The sequence below is a fragment of the Trichomycterus rosablanca genome, chromosome 20 (assembly GCF_030014385.1).
Source record: "Trichomycterus rosablanca isolate fTriRos1 chromosome 20, fTriRos1.hap1, whole genome shotgun sequence".
Classification (NCBI taxonomy): Eukaryota; Metazoa; Chordata; class Actinopteri; order Siluriformes; family Trichomycteridae; genus Trichomycterus; species Trichomycterus rosablanca.
The window spans coordinates 13334365-13356119 of NC_086007.1; the positions used below are offsets into that span (position 1 = coordinate 13334365).

The window sequence follows — 21755 nt, forward strand, 5'->3', positions numbered from 1 at the left end:
CCACTGCTGACTGAAGGAGCTTTGCAACTGACACACGCCCCCTCCGACACGAGCGCAGTACCGACTGCCTCTTTTCACCTGCACGAGGCGAGTTCATATGCGGATCAGCCTTGTGCACAGAGAGCCACACCCTGATCAGCATTATTCCTCAACTCTGTGTAGGCTCCATCCTATCCGGTTATTCCCTCCATGTATAAACAACAAGCCAATCGTTGTTCATGTGGCCACCCAGCCAAACCGGATGGCAGAGCTGAGATTCGAAACGATGTATTCAAAATCCCAGCTCTGGTGTGCTAGTGTAGTTTACTGCTGCGCCACCTGAGTGGCTGAAGGGATGCTTCTTTCTAGTATTGGTCTTTTTTTCAGGACTTTAGGGGTCACTAAAGAGTAGAATGAGTAAAAATAATAGATAATATACAATATCCAGCTCAGTTCCAGAGATTTTAAACTTTAAACAAAGACGTGCTCAAACTCTTGGTTAATATTGTTTTTGTCTGTCTGTTTTGCTATTAATTTAGCAGAAAACTTCTTTTGTATAATTTTTCTCAGTGGAATTTGCAAATACCAGCAAGCTGTGCTGTTCAAATGTTTCTACTGGCACCCCTGCAGCTTCGTAATGACAAGGCCACATTTTTCACATTTGTCCGTCCAGCTGTAGTAGATGGACACAATGAGCGGCCTCTCGCATCATAACCGAGAGGAAGCGACGCAGCCGTGGCCCCCGGGGCTCTGTGGCACCATTCAGAGAACTGGTTTGATATGTAACCATAGAGCAGCACTCCGGAGTGTGAGGGATGCTGAATACTTAGCAGAGGAAATTAAAGTTTCCCACAGACTGCGAGGCCCCTGATGGGACCCTGCGGTAATCTCGGAGATGGCTTGCCTGCTATAAATGCTAAAGACACCACTAACTTGCATTAAAGCGAGTTACGCACAAAGTCGCTCTCATTATGCAGAACGCCGGCGCAGTGCTGCTCTCCGTTTCATAACAGTTGATAAAAGCAGCCTCTTATTGGTGCATTTGTCTACGGATCTGTTTTCTTCATGATGTTTTATCAGACATTATGTATAATAGCACGGAGCAGGAGGAAAGAAAAAAAAAAGCCACCCAAGGCTTTCATCTCAGCGATTGCTCTCACCCAGATGGGGTCCCTAATGGTGCGATTGACAGCCTTCCAGAGTGCAGTCATTCTGGACATCACCCACAAAGCAGATGAGAGGGGGGTTTAGGCTTTGTGCAGATGTCGCCTAGCCCAAGGCACATCTGGATAACCTCTTCCCAGCTGCTCGGACACGACCCCGGAGCGCGTCCGTGCCCGGCGACGGCTCCGCTCGGAGGAGGAATGATGAATTGACCAGACTTGTCGTCCGGCCACCACGAGCGAGCGCCTCGTGTTTCCACACCGCTATTCATCAAGTCAGCTGAAGTGAGTTTATGCATCTATCACCTGTCAACGATGCACATGGCTCTCCTCGCCGAATGTACTATTATGAAGTAATTAGATTTGGCTCTGGGCAAAAGCACACAACCCATGTGACTTGAAAGAGAGCGAGGCATTTCTGTGCTTCCGAAAGAAAAGGACCGTGTTGGGCTTTGTCTTGCTGCTAGATTGCAGTATTAAGAAGATAATTTATATGTAAATATGCAAGAGAGCTGCTACACACACACACACATACTTCTACAAACTCACTTCCTCTCTACATCCGTACGTTATTCATGGAAACATAAAACATGCAGAGTGTCATTTTATAAGCGGCCGGCTGTAGCGGAACATCTGAGCTGAGCCATTATTGTGGCGACTTTTGATGTCTAAAAATGACAATGTTTAATTCAGCTCCATTTTTGCGCCCAGCTTTTCCGCTTCCACTTGGTCAAAGTAAATCATTTGCATGAGCTCAAAAAGAAAGAATTAGCTAGCGAAGGTAATCAAGCAACCCTATTCTGCCAGATGGCTTTCTCTATAGTTAGTAAATGGGTGCTTTTAACTGCGCTTTATTTCACTTTTCAGCCTCGGATAGCGCTATCATTAGAAGTGATCTACCTGCACAATGAAAGTAATTTTTGCAGGCCTTTATTAGATAAGACCTTTCCTGTCACAGCAGCGAAATGAACAGCCTTCCAGGGCTAATTTGCCGCCACGCTGCAAACAAAGAATCCAGGTGTATTTGTTGTACACGTGTTCGTTTTGTATTTCCTGCCCCGTCCCCTCCCGCTATGCCGAAATTAGGCTGAATATTTATGCAAATAGCGGCGGCCGTGCGGGGCACTGTGGAGCGAGGCAGGCCGGGGAGCGTCAAACAAAGGCCGCCCTGCGCCGCGTGAAGAACGCAACAGGCTATACCAAAGGCTCATGCGAAAGGTCTCCATTTGTTTGTTGTTAAAGATCCAATTAGGAAGATGAGAGGAAACAGGATGAGGTGGCAGCTTGCCTAATTAAGAGGCGAGTCCAGGGCTCCCTTTGAACCTCAAGGACGCCCATCTATTAGAGCAGCCCATCAAAAATGAATTTGGCTTAAGTGCGTTTTCGGGTCGCTTTTCGTAAATGATTAAAGATGTTCTAGTGGATGTTTCCTATCTCTGTGATTCAGGATGTACCCAATTCAACCTTCTTCTTTATTATGTAACTGCAGTAAATAAAAAAATAAGAGTCTGAGCTTCCAGCATTACTGATGTTACATTAGAAAACATACGAGTGTGTATATTAGCACCATTGGCTGTGCTAATGTGTAGTTATTACCTAACATGATGTAAATCCTAAGAAACAAAGCATGCAGGAGAATTAATAGGTACATTTACATGTTCTTAGTTAATGTAGACTTGATACTCCTTGTTTATATACAATCTGTAATAAATGGTCCTTAAATAATAGAATGCATAGAAATAATAGAAATAGACATCCCATAATTATTCTGAGGAATTATGCCACCTTTCCTGAGAGTCGCGATTGTCACACACCCTCTAAGACACACGTGCAATACTGGCCCATCTTTTACCTGCAGAGAGTCACGCACTGATCTCCATTATCCCCCGTCTCTGTGCAAGTGCCTTCAATCAGCCAGCAGAGGTCATAACTGCAGCAGTTACGAGGAAACCCTGTTCAGCCATTGTCCCACCCCTTAGAGTTACATAGCCAATCGTGTGTCTGTGTAGGCACCCTCTCAATTAATAGCAAAGCTGAGTCAAACTCAGGGGCTTGAGATCTTTATATTATGTTGCTGGCATTATCTAGCTGGTGGTTGGGCACCATCTAGCGGACATAATCGGCAGTACCTGCAGCAGACACATTTCTGCTAGGGCGGGATGGCCGGACTATTTGGGTGGGGTCTTCAAACGCTGTGTAAGTACCCTGATTAGCAGATAGAGAGACGCCTGTGCAGAATGCATGGGTGAAAAAGGGTTCCGCTGAGGCCGCTGATATTCGTGATAACAGCACGGTCTTTTCACACCACAATAGTATTACTCCGCTGCCGCGTTGCCAGTAACGACAAACTTCATGCACACAAACGCGCATGCAGGCGACACAGCCTTTTTTTCCCGATCGCGTTTTAAATCCGTTATCTGATATACAATCTAGCGCACTGTGTAGGGAACATAAATCAATTGTCTAATATATTGTCTAGTGCACTATGTAGTGAACATGAATGCATTATCCGATACACAATCTAGTGCACTATGTAGGGAACATTAATGTGTTTGTAACGCGAACAGTTAGCTTAATAGCCCAGTTAGCAGCTCCTAAAAGTTCTGTTCTCACCCATATCCTTTGGTGTGTGCAAGATGTTTTTTTGTTTCTTTTTTTCTCTTCGAAGGTTCTTGACTTTTTCTTCTTGTTGTTCTTACCTCCCTGAAATGAGTTTTTGCAACTTGGGATGTCTGCTTTGTAGTGTTAAACTTTATATTCGTTGTGGAACTACTTTTTGTCAATATTAAAGCATATTTATTATGAAATTCAGGACTTCTTTGATTTATTTTCTTTCTTTATTTTGTAAAAGCTGTTGTATAAAAGCAATAGAACACTTGAGGTCGTGTGTTATCGCGAATAACATCACGGCTGTGATTCGGTCGCAGGCACGAGCCGAAGGCGATAACACACTCCCTCTCGTGTTCTATTGCTTAAATAATATATAGTGCTCAGTGTTTTTCAACCAGGGGGCCGAGGCCTCAGTGAGCTTAGAGAGGGACCCTGTTGCATTTAATAAAGAAGAGTAAAAAAGAATCACACATGATGGGATGGGAAATATATTTAAGCATTTGGAAGATCCTTGTGATGTCATATAGATCTATGTTAAACTGTCTATAGCCTATGTTGGGTCTTTGAGAATGGACACATATTTGATTTGCCCACCACAAAAATGCAAAGGCCAACAAACGAATGATTCAGATTCAGTTGATGATACAGATCTCACTGAAGTAGACCCAGGTGAGGAAGCTCCCATCACCAGTTCAACAGAAGTAAACCCACTACATCAATCCAATTGAGAAAATACCAAGATGTTTACCTACATAATGGATTCATTGAATTTCCCATAAGCAAGAACACAATACCTTTTGTCATTCTTGCTGAATGCGTAAGAATAGTATTGTAACCCTTGTCAAGGGGTTTACAGAATTATTTATTTATTTCGTTTTTGAACACAGGGGGTCTAAGACAAAAAAAGATTGAAAATCGCTGGTCTAGTTAACATGTAATAGTGCAATAACATTACCCCAGTTTGGTGGATCCTAATTACTTAGCCAGACAGTACAGTGCAGTTTCTTTTTCCTCTCTTTTCCTAAGGAAAAGATCGTTTACTCCTGTAGGCTGAAACCTAATTCCCTAATAATCCTTTCTGAAATGAGAAACATAGCAGGAGTCTGCGTTAGTGTGCATAGTCGAAGCAAACTGCTTGATTGTAATTCGCTCTAAAGGTTCCGGTGCTGACTTCTGCATGGAAAAGTGCAAGATATGTGATGAGATCACAGTGATCCAGACAGAAAATGTACCATAAGTGTTGGCAGACAGCAAGATTAGGAACAGAGCTGCTAATTAATGAGCAGTGTAGGCACGTTTCAGCTGACATAAACGTTCTCACAGAAACAACCTGAGCGAGATTCACACCTTCTTTGTATCTTGTATATAAGTTTTGCTACACTTTGTGTTTTTCTTTGTATTTGCATACTGGTTCCTCTCAAATACTGAGAAGAACTGGTAGGATTTAGGATAAGACCATATTTGTTTATTGGGTGAAGAGGCGCACTTGCTCTTTATTGAGACTACACTTTTTACCTCTACACAAGAGGTAAAAAGAGATGACAGAATGCGCTATGGTTAGTGACGTCTCTTGCCCAGAAAGCCTGGTGGGGCATAATAAAGTTTGTATGGGCGACTAAGTCTAGCTGCATAGCAACGCTGATACAATGTTACTGATTGATTGATTGATTGATTACTTTATTGATCCCCGAAGGGAAATTGCGGTGTAGCAGCAGCGATTACAGTTATTACAATTATTACAATTATCACACAACGACATTACAATGAGGTAGGAAAGAATAAAAATTAAGATATAAAATCTAAAAAATATATAAAAAAAGAAAATAGAATATAATAATTTAAAAAATAAGAATATAAAACATCTAACAGAACAAAAACTAAAAACTCAAAAGGGGGGAGCTTAAAGGTGCAGTTTGTCATGCGGGGCTAAGGACGAGACAAAGGGGCGGACACACACGCAGAGATGATAGAACAAAACCAAGATTTAATATAAAAAGACAAGACAGAACAAAAAAGGCAAAACTAAACTAAACACAGCAAACTAAGGCTAATAACTAGAGCTAGGAACATGACGTAACAAGTGCTAGGAACATGGCTAGTAACAAGAGCTAGAAACATGGCTAGTAACAAGAGCTAGGAACATGGCTAGTAACAAGAGCTAGGAACATGGCTAGTAACAAGAGCTAGGAACATGGCTAGTAACAAGAGCTAGGAACATGGCTAGTAACAAGAGCTAGGAACATGGCTAGTAACAAGAGCTAGGAACATGGCTAGTAACAAGAGCTAGGAACATGGCTAGTAACAAGAGCTAGAAACATGGCGCAAGGAAACATGGAGCCATACAGAGCCAAACAAAGCCAAACCAAGCCAAAATAGTTCCCAGCTTCAGTCTTCCAGCCTTCCTCTTTTAATGAGAGCTAGAGCTGTGCAAATAAAAACAGTACTATGTGTAAATTGTGAAACAGGTAGTACCAAGTGATCAAGTAGTAGGTTATTGTCTTTGTGGGTATTATAGTATGATAGTAAGTTTCTTTTTTACAAAACGTTTACAAAACGTCTTGGCGTAGGCTGAGTTTTTATTGGCTGCTCTCAGGATGGACATGATTGCCCCGACAGCTTATTATTGAAAGCCAGTTAATTATGTGCACAAGTGTTTTCAACTGCTCACTATAGTGAGACGAACGCTGACGGGCTGGCCCCATACATATTATTGTATGACAACCACTTGGTACACCAGCATTTGTTACGCCTTTAAGGGTAGCACTATTTAAATTAAACTATATGCAGTTTGGGACATAGCCTGGCTTGCCTGAATGTTTCTGTGTTTATGTTAATGCAGTGTAATGTTTGAGGCTGTTAACACAAATTATAGGGTGTTGGACAATGTTAACATTCTATAACCTTCCTAGAACTCTTATTGTCAAGAGTATTATCATGCTTTTGGGTTTAGACACATGCACATGCAGCCTGGATATACACTATATGGACAAAAGTATCGGGACACCCCTTCTAATTTTTTAATTAATTTGTTTGAGCCACAACAATTGCTAACAGGTGTAATGAATCAATTATTTAAAAATATTATATGGTTCCAAGAGGTTACAGCATTCCTGTTCCGGCATTACTGTGCACAAAGCAAGGTCTATAAAAATATGAAGAAAAGCTTAGTTTAAAGAAACTCCAGTGGCCTGCACAGAGCCCTGGCCTCAACAGATTTGGATTGAACTGGAACATCAATTGAGGATTTCTTGACAATCAACAGTGCCCAGTATTACAAATGCACTTTTGACTGGATGGGCACAAATTCCCACAGATATTCTTTAAAATCTTGAGAGAAGCCTTCTTAGAAGAGTGGCTGTTGTTATAGCTGAGAAAAAAGTCACATACTGGTCTCCCTTTTTTAATACCATTCTTTTTAATGGGATGCCCAACACACTTTTGGCCATGTAGTATGGACAGATGCTAATTTGGATTAGTAACAGTACCATAATGCCATAATTACACTGTCGAGTCACATTATTATGACCACTTCCTACTTTTGACGGCTGTTGCAGCGTTATGGTCTGGGTTATGGTTTTTGTGGCATTCTCTGGGCCCATGCATCTATGTGGAAGGCACTCACAACCCAATTTCCCAGATTTGAACCCACACACACACACACCCTCCAGCAGCTGTGGGATACACTGAAGCATGGCTCCAGAAACCTGTGACAACCTACCAGGACCTTATTAAGTCACACCCAGCCCGTCTAGCTGCTGTTCGTGCTGCACACTCCAGTTTCTCTGGATATTAGCTGGTGGACATAATAATGACTTGACAGTGTATATTGTGCAGTGAGAAAGTACACCAAGAGCATACACAGGTTTAAAAATTAAAGGTTACTTAAACATGTCACTTTGATTTACTCTACTAAGGTCCCTCTTAACTATAAGATAAAGGAGCTGGCTATAATGTATAATGTAATGTATAATCCTGCATATTTAAGCAAAGTGAGGAAAGACACTAGGAGAGTGAATACGGACCACAAACTGCAGCCTTTTGCAGGACCTCATATACAGTATGTGGTAGCTCGGTGGTGAAGGTACTGGTTCAAGCCCCACCACTGCCAGCTTGTCACTGTTGAGCCCCTGAGCAAGGCCCTTACCCTCAACTGCTTAACTTGTATCCAGTCATAATTGTAAGTCACTTTGGATATGTAATATACAGTGTATCACAAAAGTGAGTACACCCCTCACATTTCTGCTAATATTTCATTATATCTTTTCATGGGACAACACTATAGACATGAAACTTGGATATAACTTAGAGTAGTCAGTGTACAGCTTGTATAGCAGTGTAGATTTACTGTCTTCTGAAAATAACTCAACACACAGCCATTAATGTCTAAAAAGCTGGCAACATAAGTGAGTACACCCCACAGTGAACATGTCCAAATTGTGCCCAAATGTGTCGTTGTCCCTCCCTGGTGTCATGTGTCAAGGTCCCAGGTGTAAATGGGGAGCAGGGCTGTTAAATTTGGTGTTTTGGGTACAATTCTCTCATACTGGCCACTGGATATTCAACATGGCACCTCATGGCAAAGAACTCTCTGAGGATGTGAGAAATAGAATTGTTGCTCTCCACAAAGATGGCCTGGGCTATAAGAAGATTGCTAACACCCTGAAACTGAGCTACAGCATGGTGGCCAAGGTCATACAGCGGTTTTCCAGGACAGGTTCCACTCGGAACAGGCTTCGCCAGGGTCGACCAAAGAAGTTGAGTCCACGTGTTCGGCGTCATATCCAGAGGTTGGCTTTAAAAAATAGACACATGAGTGCTCCCAGCATTGCTGCAGAGGTTGAAGACGTGGGAGGTCAGCCTGTCAGTGCTCAGACCATACGCCGCACACTGCATCAACTCGGTCTGCATAGTCGTCATCCCAGAAGGAAGCTGAAGCACAAGAAAGCCCGCAAACAGTTTGCTGAAGACAAGCAGTCCAAGAACATGGATTACTGGAATGCCCTGTGGTCTGACGAGACCAAGATAAACTTGTTTGGCTCAGATGGTGTCCAGCATGTGTGGCGGCGCCCTGGTGAGAAGTACCAAGACAACTGTATCTTGCCTACAGTAAAGCATGGTGGTGGTAGCATCATGGTCTTGGGCTGCATGAGTGTTGCTGGCACTGGGGAGCTGCAGTTTATTGAGGGAAACATGAATTCCAACATGTACTGTGACATTCTGAAACAGAGCATGATCCCCTCCCTTCGAAAACTGGGCCTCATGGCAGTTTTCCAACAGGATAACGACCCCAAACACAACCTCCAAGATGACAACTGCCTTGCTGAGGAAGCTGAAGGTAAAGGTGATGGACTAAACCCAATTGAGCACCTGTGGCGCATCCTCAAGTGGAAGGTGGAGGAGTTCAAGGTGTCTAACATCCACCAGCTCCGTGATGTCATCATGGAGGAGTGGAAGAGGATTCCAGTAGCAACCTGTGCAGCTCTGGTGAATTCCATGCCCAGGAGGGTTAAGGCAGTGCTGGATAATAATGGTGGTCACACAAAATATTGACACTTTGGGCACAATTTGGACATGTTCACTGTGGGGTGTACTCACTTATGTTGCCAGCCATTTAGACATTAATGGCTGTGTGTTGAGTTATTTTCAGAAGACAGTAAATCTACACTGCTATACAAGTTGTACACTGACTACTCTAAGTTATATCCAAGTTTTAGTTCTATAGTGTTGTCCCATGAAAAGATATAATAAAATATTTGCAGAAATGTGAGGGGTGTACTCACTTTTGTGATACACTGTAAATATATGTGTTATTGGATGTAAAAATGCAGGGTTAAGTGAGTTTTAAAGTTAATGTGTTGTATTGTTCTTGAGTTGCTAGAACACTAATCAATGGATTCAACTGAACGCCAAGGTAGAATGAGGAAAGGACTTTAATAAATTAGTTGGCAGGGATGCATTTCTCAACCCTGGACGAGAACTAATAATTGTTTTTGACTCGAAAGAAGAAGACTTGTTGTTGCTTACCCTTGACTACTCAAGCATATTATACTCAGACTTTGACCTGGACAGAAATGTCACTTACATTGACATTTCTAAATAGGATGCACTTAAAACTAGTTACCTTTAATGTCAAGTTTGGCCAGCCGGAGTCCCCGTAATAAATTACTTACTTAATTATTTTTGTGGGTGGTGACATGCCCCTTCAAAGCCACATTTAGGAATGAACTTGGCCTCGACTTGAGTCACAACCTTCAACCCTTGTGTAGTCTTGACATTTTGTATACTCCTCTTGTTCTAAGGGTCAATGACCTGCCTTCAATAAACCCTTAAAATAAGGCAGGTTAATTAAAATTTTTAACTCAAATCTATTTTGCATAAAGAAACAAGCTGTCATTCATCACAAAGTTTGTGAATATCTTGGGTCACCCTGGGAAAAGTCAAATCTCAGGTGGAAATTAGATTGAGGGAATTGTATGTGCTGGGTCATTTTTGACTTAGGACAACACAAGGGTTAACACTGCAGTCTTGAGACTTGACTCTGACGACTTAAGGATGCGTAACTACACTAGCAGAATCACTCCGATGCACAACACACACCTACAAGTAATGTTGGGAAAACAGTAGCAGGCATTTAAACTGACATTGTTGTGTATTACATCACTTCACAGCATTGAATCATATTGCTATCCAATGTCGTATTTCCCAATGACGGGAACAAATTTCCCAATATTTCCCTTCCTCTCCCCTCCCCTATATCTCCCAGGCTTTCCCGATTACGGTTTCTATTCCTCGACAAGCGACCAACGGGGGCCTCCTTTCTCCTTTGCGGACTATGGCTCCCTTGGCCCGCAGGCGGCTCAGCTGCTGCAAAGCGAGCATGCCACCTCGGCCTGCACCTCCCCCCTGCAGCACCTGCCCAGCCCGGATCAGTATAAGAGCCCAGGTGTGTACCACCTCTACTTAATTCACTGATTGATTTGATTCATGTAATTCATCATCCAGTCCATTCAATCCAAAAGCACCAAAAAAAAGGCAAAGCAAGGGATTATAGAGAGGATATAAATAAGCCCTCTGCTTTGCCTGACATAAACTGCATGCTGATTTGAACTTTTCACACATTATTTTTATTCTTTCTGTTCTGTCCTTGGCAATGCATTTCCTCCTGTGCATTTGTAACTGTTCTAATTCATATGCGGTGGTGAGAGATGTGGGCTAGTGGAGCAACGGTTACGATTTAGTTTATTTTCAGCACTGCACACATAGGTACTGACCCAAATGCAGCACATGTTTGGGTGAGATTCTGTGATGTTCTGTGATGACTCCTAATCCTACTAAAGTAAACTTTATTTATCAACCAGTTATTGGGTCATCATATACACTGATCAGCCATAACATTATTGTTTCTACACTCACTGTCCATTTATCAGCTCCACTTACCATATAGAAGCACTTTGTAGTTCTACAATTACTGACTGTAGTCCATCTGTTTCTCTGCATGCTTTATTAGCCCCCTTTGATGTTGTTTTTTAATGGTCAGGACTCTCCCTACAGAGCAGGTATTATTTGGGTGGTGGATGATTCTCAGCACTGCAGTGACACTGACATGGTGGTGGTGTGTTAGTGTGTGTTGTGCTGGTATGAGTGGATAAGACACAGCAGCGCTGATGGAGTTTTTAAACACCCCACTGTTACTGCTGGACTGAGAATAGTCCACCAACCAAAAATATCCAGCCAACAGCACCCCGTGGGCAGCATCCTGTGACCACTGATGAAGATCTCAAAGATGACCAACTCAAACAGCAGCAATAGATGAGCGATCGTCTCTGACTTTATATCCACAAGGTGGACCAACTAGGTAGGAGTGTCTGATAGAGTGGACAGTGAGTGGACACGGTATTTAAAAACTCCAGCAGTGCTGCTGTGTCTGATCCACTTATACCAGCACAACACACACTAACACGCCACCACCATGTCACTGTCACTGCAGTGCTGAGAATGATCCACCATCTAAATAATACCTGCTCTGTAGTTGTCCTGGGAGAGTCCTGACCATTGAAGAACAACATCAAAGGGGGCTAACAAAGCATGCAGAGAAACAGTCAGTCAGTAATTGTAGAACTACAAAGTGCTTCTATATGGTAAGAAATGTTGGTGTAGTACGAGGAATCTTCAAAAAGTTTCCGCACTTTTATATTTTGATTGGAAACGGTGAGGGCAGGAGGAGTAGTACTCGATCGTGTCTGAGAGACTGAGAGAGAGCTTATAGTCCGGATTTAGTGCCATCTAATTTCCACCTATTTGGACCGCTCGAAGAAGCTTTACGGGGAGGAAGATTTTCATGTGATGATGATGATGTGAAGGCAGAGGTGCATCAGTGGCTACGTGCTCAACCAAAAACATTTTTTGCTGATGGTATTAAAAAGTTGGTACGATGCTGGTAAAATGCATCAAAAGTTGACTATGTAGAAAAGTAATAAATACAGTTTAAAAAGTGTGGAAACTTTTTAAAGAACCTTCGTACATAATTAAGATAGATCTAAAGCTCTCACATTCCATGTAGCTTTTTAAAAAGATAGTGATATAAGTCAGATATTTCGAAGGAATCATCTTTTCTCTTCCTTGTAAAGCATTCAGCTATAGTAAGTGGGCTGTTTATTTGTAATAACCTATGAGCATTCAGGTTTATTAATAGAAATATTAATCTTGTTTTTACATCATCCATACTTACATGCTTAAATGGAAGATTTTGCACATGCCTTTGACATTTAATCTGACCATGAGCTTGTTGGACATCCCATTTCAGAACCAAATTATTAATACAGAGACACCTCAATTTAACGAACTAGAAAAAGTGGGGCACTGGTCTGTAAGATGCGATGGTTTTTTTTCCAGGGGGTGCAAAAATATATGAAAACAGCACTAAATTCCACAAAAGTGCTAAATATGCATATATGATCAACAGTAAAATAAACAACATACATAGATATGTACATATGTAATGTAAAACCTGTAAATAAATATTAAAATTGATGCACTGAGCCGCTCAGGTGGTGCAGCGGTAAAACACACGCTAAACACCAGAGCTGGGATCTCGAACACATTATATCATCGTATGTATGTTGCCCTGTTGTTCAGATAGGGGTGGGTTATTAAAAAGCCGGATATGGACTCTCTCATAACTAATGCAATTACGACCTCTGCTGGCTGATTGACGGTGCCTGCACAGAGACGGGAAAAGAGTGCTGTCAGGGTGTGTCTCTCCATACACAGTGCTGATCCGCATTGCACTCGTCAAAGTGTAGGTGACAAAATGCATACGGCTGCTGCCCACATGTCGGAGGGGGTGTGGGTTAGCTTCGTTCTCCACAATCAGAGCATGAGAGAAGAGGAAGTATGACACAATCAGGCAATTGGACGCACTAAAAGGGAGAAAATGCATAAACAAAATATATATTAAAAAATGATGTACTGTACAACTGGGGAGAAATTTCATTGACCTTGTGTGGTGGAGGAGACGTTTTTATTTTTTTTGCCATGATCTTGGGCACAAGTGTCTATTATGCTGAGTCCAAAACTCTGCTGGGGGCTACTGGAGCAGCGCTGGTGCATAACTAAGCACTAGAACTTGCAAAAATTGAGCATAAAACACAAAGAAAAGGCGAGAAGTGAGCCTCCCCACAAAACAAAGCCTATCACTCAAGTAAACAGGGAGACGTGCACCAACTAGCGGACAATTACTAAACTACTGGTCTTGGTACGCTTCTGTGTGGGGACCGGACATTCGGTTTTCCAGATTTTGTACGTTAAATCTGAAATCCGTTAAATGGAGGTCCGTTAAATTGAGGTTCTTCTGTATTTATATGAAATGGCAATATAGAACTATATGGCTTGCACTCTCTGGAATGTCTTTTTGTCAGTGTGTCAGAGGGAATTTGTGTCTTTATAGTCAAAAGAGCATATTTGAGATCAAGCACTGACAATGTACATTCTAATTTATCACAAAGGTGTATATTGGGATTGAGGTCGTGGCTCTAACCCTGTATTTATGGACCTTACATGGTACCTAGAGGCACAATCATGCTCTTCCATTTAAGCTATTAAATCGGCATCTCTGTATGTTTCTGGTCTTTAGTTGTGTAACCACACTTCCAGAACAGATGTGGTAGATACGAGCTGTGGAATTATTCTTTAAAAACAGTGATATTACTTTATATTATGTCTTTAGATCAGCAGCAAAGATATCACTGTTTACACTTGTTTGTCCATATTTCTTTTTATTGTGCCTCTGTAATAAGCTTAGCAAAGATTGAATACATCTTTTGTTGTGTTGTGCCAGTGTAAGAACACTGATTTAATGTTAATCACACCTCAGCACAACATAACTGGGTATTAAAGATGAGAATCGGCCGTGGGCTACGATCATATCCTGATTTAAATAAGGTTGAACGATGGTGGTTCATCCAGAGGTAAACCTTGTTGTGCTTGAAACGAGAGCCAGCTAGGTCATAACACCGCGAAAGACTGTCATCTCAAGGTCTTAATCTACCCTAGATTAAGGGTTATATGGAGGAACTGTTGACACAAATATAGCTCTAAATCCTCGTGGCACGGAAATGGAGTTGGAGATCGCTCCGCTCAGCAGAATGGGGCGATTACAGGCCGTGTAGTTTAGTGTTTATACAGTGAGGCAGTTATTGCCTCCAGCAGCTTATTAGCGCAGGCCCTATGGGAACGGAGAGAGCGATCGTAAGAAGAGTGGATGTTAAACAGTATCATCTCTTACATGGGCTTATTGACGATAAGGTGGCGGTTTACCCCTCATTTAGGGAAGCGTTTCAATTTAGCTGAGCCTTAAGTTCAGCTCTTAAATTGAATTTGTTAGCCTGTTTGAGTGTGTTGAGTGTGCACTCAGCACTTGTGTGTAAATGTTATGGAGCATTCACATGAGAAGCGGCAAAACTGCAAACCTCAGAGCGAATCACCACTATAATAATAATAATAATACATTTGTGTAAATTAACCATTAAATTTACTCTGAAAGCATCCACATGTATCTGTGTTTAGCTGTATTTTCCTCACTGTTTCACTTTTAAACTTGTGTTATAGCTCGAGGTGCTGAGAAATTGTAAGAATCAGCTTTCCGAGAGAATCTAAAATGCTTATTGTTGAAAAAAAAAAAGCTTAATGCGGTTTAGTGCATTAAAAGAATGAGATTACTGTTCATAAGATCTCTCCACTTATAGTCGTATCCAATTACCCGATTTCAATACGCTTCCTCTTTACCGATGCTGATCTTTACTCCTGATTAAGGAGATTGAGACTGACACACACCCCCTCCAACACAAGTGCTGTAGCCGACTGCCTCTTTTTACCTGCACGTGGCGGGTTCATATGTGGATCAGCTTTGTGTAGGGAGAGCCACACCATGATCAACACATTATTCCTCAACTCTCCAGCAGTTATCAATCAGTTATGAGGTCCCAGCTCCGGCTCACACCCTGCATAAACAACAGCCAGTCGTTGTTCGTGTAGCCGACCAGCCTGCTGGATGGCAGAGCTGAGTTTTGAACCAACAAGTTTGAAATGTCAGCTCTGGTGTGCTAGTGTGTTTTACCACTGCGCCACCTGAGCGGCCTCTCGGTTGTTGTTTTAATACATTGTCACAACAAGCTTCGTTCACGTTAAGCATTGTTCATACAGCCATATAGAGTCACTTTTACCATGTCACATTAAACAGTTCGTCTCATTGGAGGTGCTTTTCGGCAATGTGCCGCTTAGTGAAGTACAGGACACAACAGCACAGCCATCGCAAAAAGCGGTTGCTGCTTCTCATGTGAATGCACCCTTACAGAACCCTAGTGTTGTCTTTAAAATCCTTTGTCTGTCCCGTTCCTCGCACTTTCCAACGTTCACCATGCCGCTTGAAGAACCCGTCGCAATCTGCTTATTGGCAGACGTTGGCTTTGTATGCAGCAGATGTCACATTGAAGTGTCATAAACAGCCTCGTCTCACCATACTACCTACTGATATGCAGCCTGCTTGAGATATCCATCTTCTGTAGGGTGCACCAGATCTACAAATAAATATACACCCCCCACCCCCATTCGTTTTTTCTACACTCTTGCTCCTGATGTAGCTGTCTCTGTTTCGCCCGGCTGACATTTCCAGAGTGAGAGCTGCGCCTGACAAACCGTTCCCCGCTCACCTTCCTGTCTACCCTTCACTCCGTCTGCGTGAAAGACAGATAAACCTAAAATGCATGTCTGATGCTAGGTTGCCCCCTATCTGACACATTTGCTTTTGATCATTATCCTGCTAGGCCGTTTTTTCCTCTGGCACATATCTTTTACCCTTATGAGTTTGGGAGTGCGCTGCATTAATAGGCTCTCCTTTCAGCGGATGGTGAAGTGAAAGCTTCCGGCTGTGGAGGAACTTGATTTAATATTCGTTTATTAATGGAAGTGTCATCAGGGCTGCGCGAGCGAGAAAAACGAGCGCGGCACAGCACGGGGCTAAAAAGTTCCCCAGAACCTCCATTTAATTCGATGCGCGTGTTTGTTTAGACTTATTTAATTTGTCTTTCCGTGGCACTGATACGGAGGGGTCATCTCTCTACTTTAATGAGCCTAATTTTGCCTCTGTCTCCTCCAGCTCTCCACCCTGCAATCATTCATTTTTCTTCTTTCCCTCTTTAAAATTTCACTTTCGCAGCCTTATCCAGAGACGGCATTTTAAATCAGTCAAAGCTCAAAAGTATGGCGACAGATATGCGGGCATGGATATTCATCTCCTTTTATTTATTTTATTTAACGGCATAATTTCCATATCTTAGTGGCTCGTTTAGATCATGTCATAAATTTGCATGCAGTTTGTGCCTTCATGGTTGCCAGGTTTTATCTCTAGAACCACTCTTGGGTCATGACATGACTTAACTCATTAAAACAAGCTCAAATTGTATCAATAGAACTAAATGCTCAGTGGTCATTACATATTTGTAGCCCACTAAGTTGTGCTATGGTCAGTATGAAGTCCGGCACATTAATATTCCATGAACTAAATTAAAGCTCAATATCTAACAGCTTTATCAGTAGTCGTTTTGCTGTAGCTGATACCAGCTTTTAAAAAATTGAATGTAAAGCTTTTACGTATGTACAAAACATATAGGATGTTTTTATTTCAATATAATAAATGTAAAACACGAGCAGAGAAACCAAAAGCACATTGAGAGTAAGAAGAAGCAAAACAAGCTAAGTTAAGTGCTTAACTCGAGTAATGTTACATGGTGCCATTGGCCTGGGTCTGGAAGGGTGCTCTATGGGTTTTAAAGATAACGATGCCTAGTGTCTGTCCAAGTGAGGGCACAAACAGAGGAATACAGAGAACGTTGCTTGTTCCACCTTATGTATTGAAATATCTATGTAGGATCCAGGACAGTACTACTCTTGGGTCATGGCATGACTTAACCCATTAGAACAAGCTCAAACTATACCAGTAGAACTAAATGCTCATTGGTCATTACATATTTTGTAGCCCACTGAGTTGTGCTGTGGTCAATATAATGTCCAGCACATTAATGGAGGGATTGAAGCGCCATATCTAACAGCTTTATCAGTATAGCTATTCTGCTGTAGCTGATACCAGCTTTTAAAAGTTTAAATATTTAAAAGAAATAAATGTAAGCTTTTACCTATGTACAAAACATATAGGATGTTTTTATTTCAATATAATAAATGTAAAACATGAGCAGAGAAACCAAAAGCAAATTGGGAGTAAGAAGAAGCCATACAAGTACTTAACTTAAAAAATGTAATATGGCACCAGTGGCCTGGAAGGGTTCTCATCGGACACAAGTGGGCGTGTTTAAAAGATGTAACAACAACGCCTAGTGTGTCAAAGCAAGGGCACAAACAGAGGAATACAGAGAACGTTGCTTGTCCCACCTTAAGTATTAAAAGATCTATGTAGGAATCCAGGACAGTACCACTCTTGGGTCATGACATGACTTAACCCATTAAAACAAGCTCAAATTATACCAGTAGAACTAAATGCTCATTGGTCATTACATATTTGTAGCCCGCTGAGTTGTGCTATGGTCAATATGGAGTCCGGCTCATTAATACTCCATGAATTAAATTAAAGCTCCATATCTAACAGCTTTATCAGTGCAGTCATTCTGCATGAGCAGAGAAACCAAAAGGACCCTGGAAGTAAGAAGGACTCATGCAATCTGAAGTAAAGTGCTTAAATAATATCTTACCTGAAATAATGTTATATGGCGCCATTGGCCTGGAAGTGTGTTGTATGGACACAAGTGGCCATCTAGTGTCTGGTAAAGTGTGGGCACATACAAAAGAATACAGAGATTCCTTTTGCTTGTATCGCCTTATGTATTGAAAGATCTATGTAGGGCCGCTCAGGTGGAATACATCGTATCGAATGTCAGCTCTGCCTGCCGGCTGGGCTGAGCGGCCACATGAACAGCGATTGGCAAGTGTAGTGAGGCATTGGATATGTCTAAATTGGAAGGGAAAAAAGAGAAAATACAGAAAGAAAATTAAATATATGTATGTCCAGAATGTAAAAACAGAGCTTGACTTATCAATGTGTGTCCAAAAATTGATATAATAAAGAGAAAAATATAAAAAAGCAACACTTGGACAAGTCCAGAGTAAGATCTGTTCTCTGGATACCAATATACACAATTACAGTGTGAATTCTCCACTACTATTGCGTAACTTGACTCCATTCCATTCCGTTTTCACAGCTAACAGTTTTGTTAACACCTCCAGTGAAGTAATGGCCCACCTCCACACTCCAATTTGAGCATCTGCTTTATGCTGCATATATGCTTTAGTTAGAAATGAACTCTACCCCCTCGGTGGAAATGAGACTCAACGATTCAGTCTTTAACACGCTTTACTCATGACGCCCTCTGCAATTTCCTGGCCGGCAGCCGGCCGTGAGGCCCGAGAGTCCCCTGCCGCTAACAGCTCAATAATCACCATCATATATTTAAAGAAAGAAGAACGGGAGAAGGAGAGCACTCTCCTCGTGACAGGTGTTGATTAGATAGGGGGTGTTGTGGCACAATCCCCCCATGCAATTTCTAAGAAGGACTCAAGAATCAGTCGAATTTGACTACCGCGAGCGCGAAGAGAGCGCTGGGTACGACTGGGGAGGAACGCAGAGTTCTGTACGTGCGCGTGCGTGCGCAACAGAGAGGTTATGATAATGAAAGAGACCTACATGGCAGCATCTTACTCTCGCCGGGACTCTTTAACATCACAGGTGCCTCTGTAGGGAAGTTCTCAGCCTTCTCAATAAGCACCTCTATTCGCAGTGAGACGCGTCGCCCTGCATACTTAACACCCACCGTAGCTCCTTCGGTAGCGTAGATGCCATGTGAATGCTGAATAACTGTGTCCAACATGAGCCAGCATTTTCGTCTGCACGAGCGGCTGAAAATGTACCATGAATAATAGAAAACCTTGCAAAAGTGATGTTTGATATTTGATGTAGGTTGTAAAGTTCCAAAGGTCACCGTGTGTACTCAGTGTCTACGCACAGATCCAGACACATTTCATAGCCTAAAGATTCATGTATTTATTTGATCGTCCAGTCAAGTGGCAGCAGCCGGGGAAATATGATCCCAGTGGCATGACTGCTGGTCCCAGATTAACTGGTTTAAATTTTGTGCATAATATTATTAAAGTTTGCACAATATAGTGCAAAAAACATCCAGTGAGTAGCAATTCTGCAGACTGGAATGCCATGTTAACGATAGACATCCAAAGAAAATGGCAAAACTACAATAACTTCATTACAATCACAGTGAGGAGAAAATTATGCTCAGCATGTTGACCATTAAGGTGGATGGACTACAACAGAAAATGCAACAGGTTTCACCCCAGCTGGCCAAAATGAGCAATCTGAGGCTTAAGATTGATTAAAAAAAGAACATGGTCTCGTCAGAATTTGGCATAAACAGTGTGAATCTGTTGACCCAACCTGCCACAGATTAACAGTAGGCTACAGGCTGGTGGTTAAAAATAAAATACACCTTAAAAAAGAGACAAACTAACAACACTGTACCGTGTCCCTGCACCATGCCTGACCCCTACCTTCCACCCCCACCCAAAACATTAAGCTATATTAATTAATCCATTTATAGAACTAGTTACATGTCATGATAAATGTGAACAAAATAGAGTGGGCTGAAATTAACTGAAGCACTGAGTGAAAACGATTGGAGCGTATGGCATCGTAACAAATCTAAATCTTTGATTTTAAATCTTCAGTGAGACATAAAAAATAAGTCAGATATCTGATAAGTAGAACAGGAATAGAGACGTTTCAAAGAGGACCACCTTACCTGTCTGCTCTAATGAATACCCAACATTCGTTTAATAACATTATTAATGAGAAGTACCTATTATAGCAATATATTTACCCTGTCCTTGAGAGAATTTGCTTATAAGAGAGGGATAGCATTTTTTTTTAGCTATAACTAAGTGCTAATCATTGTTATTTGTGAGCTTCTATATAAAGACCGGGCTGTTACCAACTTTTCTAATGTGCTGTTGGCCTATGCTATTGCATGAGCAGCAGGTTAAAAAAGATGGATGGATGAATGGATGGATGGATGGATGGGGCAGGTTAAAAAAGATGGATGGATGAATGGATGGATGGATGGATGGATGGGGCAGGTTAAAAAAGATGGATGGATAGATAGATAGATTACTTACATAATCCCATAGGGAAAGTCAGTTATTACAGCCGCTCAAGATACATTAAAGCAAATATTAAGGTACATTGGATGGATGATGGGGCAGGTTAATGGATGGATGAATGGATAAATGGATGGATGGATGGATAGATAGAAAATGAGAAAATGAAAAAACTAGATTTGGTTGAATAATAAAAAAATGCTTACTTTACATCGACCTTAATACTCAGGCCGGACTCAACAAGCATTAAATAATAATAGCAGAATAAGCATTTGAACCAGAAATGTACCTTATCCAATCTGTACTCAATCAAAAAATCTGCCGCATCAACAACACGCACCATTTTCATTACTGCATGCCTTGTGTGAATCTCTATTCATAGTGCTTTAGTCTTTGCATGCTAGTGTTAGTCTCTGATATTGTATTTCTGCACACTCCTGTTACCAACTATCCTCATTTCTCACCCCAGTATTGGCACACCCTTTTTTTTTTTTTTTTGGCAGGCACCAACCCTCCGCGGCCTGGAACTTTTCCTGGAGCCAGCAGTCCGGGACCTGTGGCTGACCTGTACGGCCCCGCCAGCCAGGACTCCGGTGTGGGCAATTATATAAGTGCTGCTAGTCCCCAGCCTGGCTCCGGCTTTGGCCACAGTATCGCTGTGAGTACCCTTCAGCAGTCTGCCCTGCCGTTTCTGATCTGTTTTGTCTCACTCACATGGTTTGGTTTCTAGTCCTCTCAACACCTTCACGTTCACCTGCTGCTGGGATTCATAGTCATTTAGTGCATTAAGGGGGCACAGGGTGTTCCGACATGTTGTGAAAGCTTCCCGGCTACATAATTGGCTTTATTGGTATGATGATTACACACTTGGGCTAAACTAATTTAATTATTTAAATTAAATTAATAATTTAATTTATGATTTTTTTCCGCTTTAAAATCAAAGCATGTGCTGAAAAGAAATGTTATATACAATGCAGCAAAATCAAAAAGCTGAAAGCAAAGCATGTATTGCAAAACAATGTATTTTGTCTAAAATTGACCTCTAAAATGTGAAAACATGCATTAGTGTTAAGTCAGCTCTAGAGCCATTTCGGAATCCCTCATTTCCTTCATCGCTTTGCTATTTCTAGCTATTTCTATTTTCCATAGAACAAACTGTGAACTTTGTACCTACTGTCATCAGGACTACGACGTGTCTCCGTGCCAAAAAAGAGGAAAGAAAACCAGTGCTCATTTTCATATCCGACTTGGCTGGGCGGCTACATGAACAACAAT

General features: G+C 41.8%; 1 protein-coding gene across 7 annotated transcripts in view; it reads left to right on the forward strand.

Annotated features, from left to right (window-relative positions):
• Window positions 1-21755, forward strand: part of msi2b (musashi RNA-binding protein 2b) — a 451597-nt gene that overhangs the window by 414512 nt on the left and 15330 nt on the right. For 4 of the 7 annotated variants that reach the window (XM_063017232.1, XM_063017230.1, XM_063017229.1 and 1 more), the window contains exons 12-13: window positions 10516-10695; window positions 20984-21138. In XM_063017232.1, coding sequence (XP_062873302.1) covers window positions 10516-10695; window positions 20984-21138 — 335 coding nt within the window. The remainder of the gene's footprint in view (window positions 1-10515; window positions 10696-20983; window positions 21139-21755) is intronic. The other 3 variants (XM_063017233.1, XM_063017234.1, XM_063017235.1) reach the window with 1 other exon arrangement.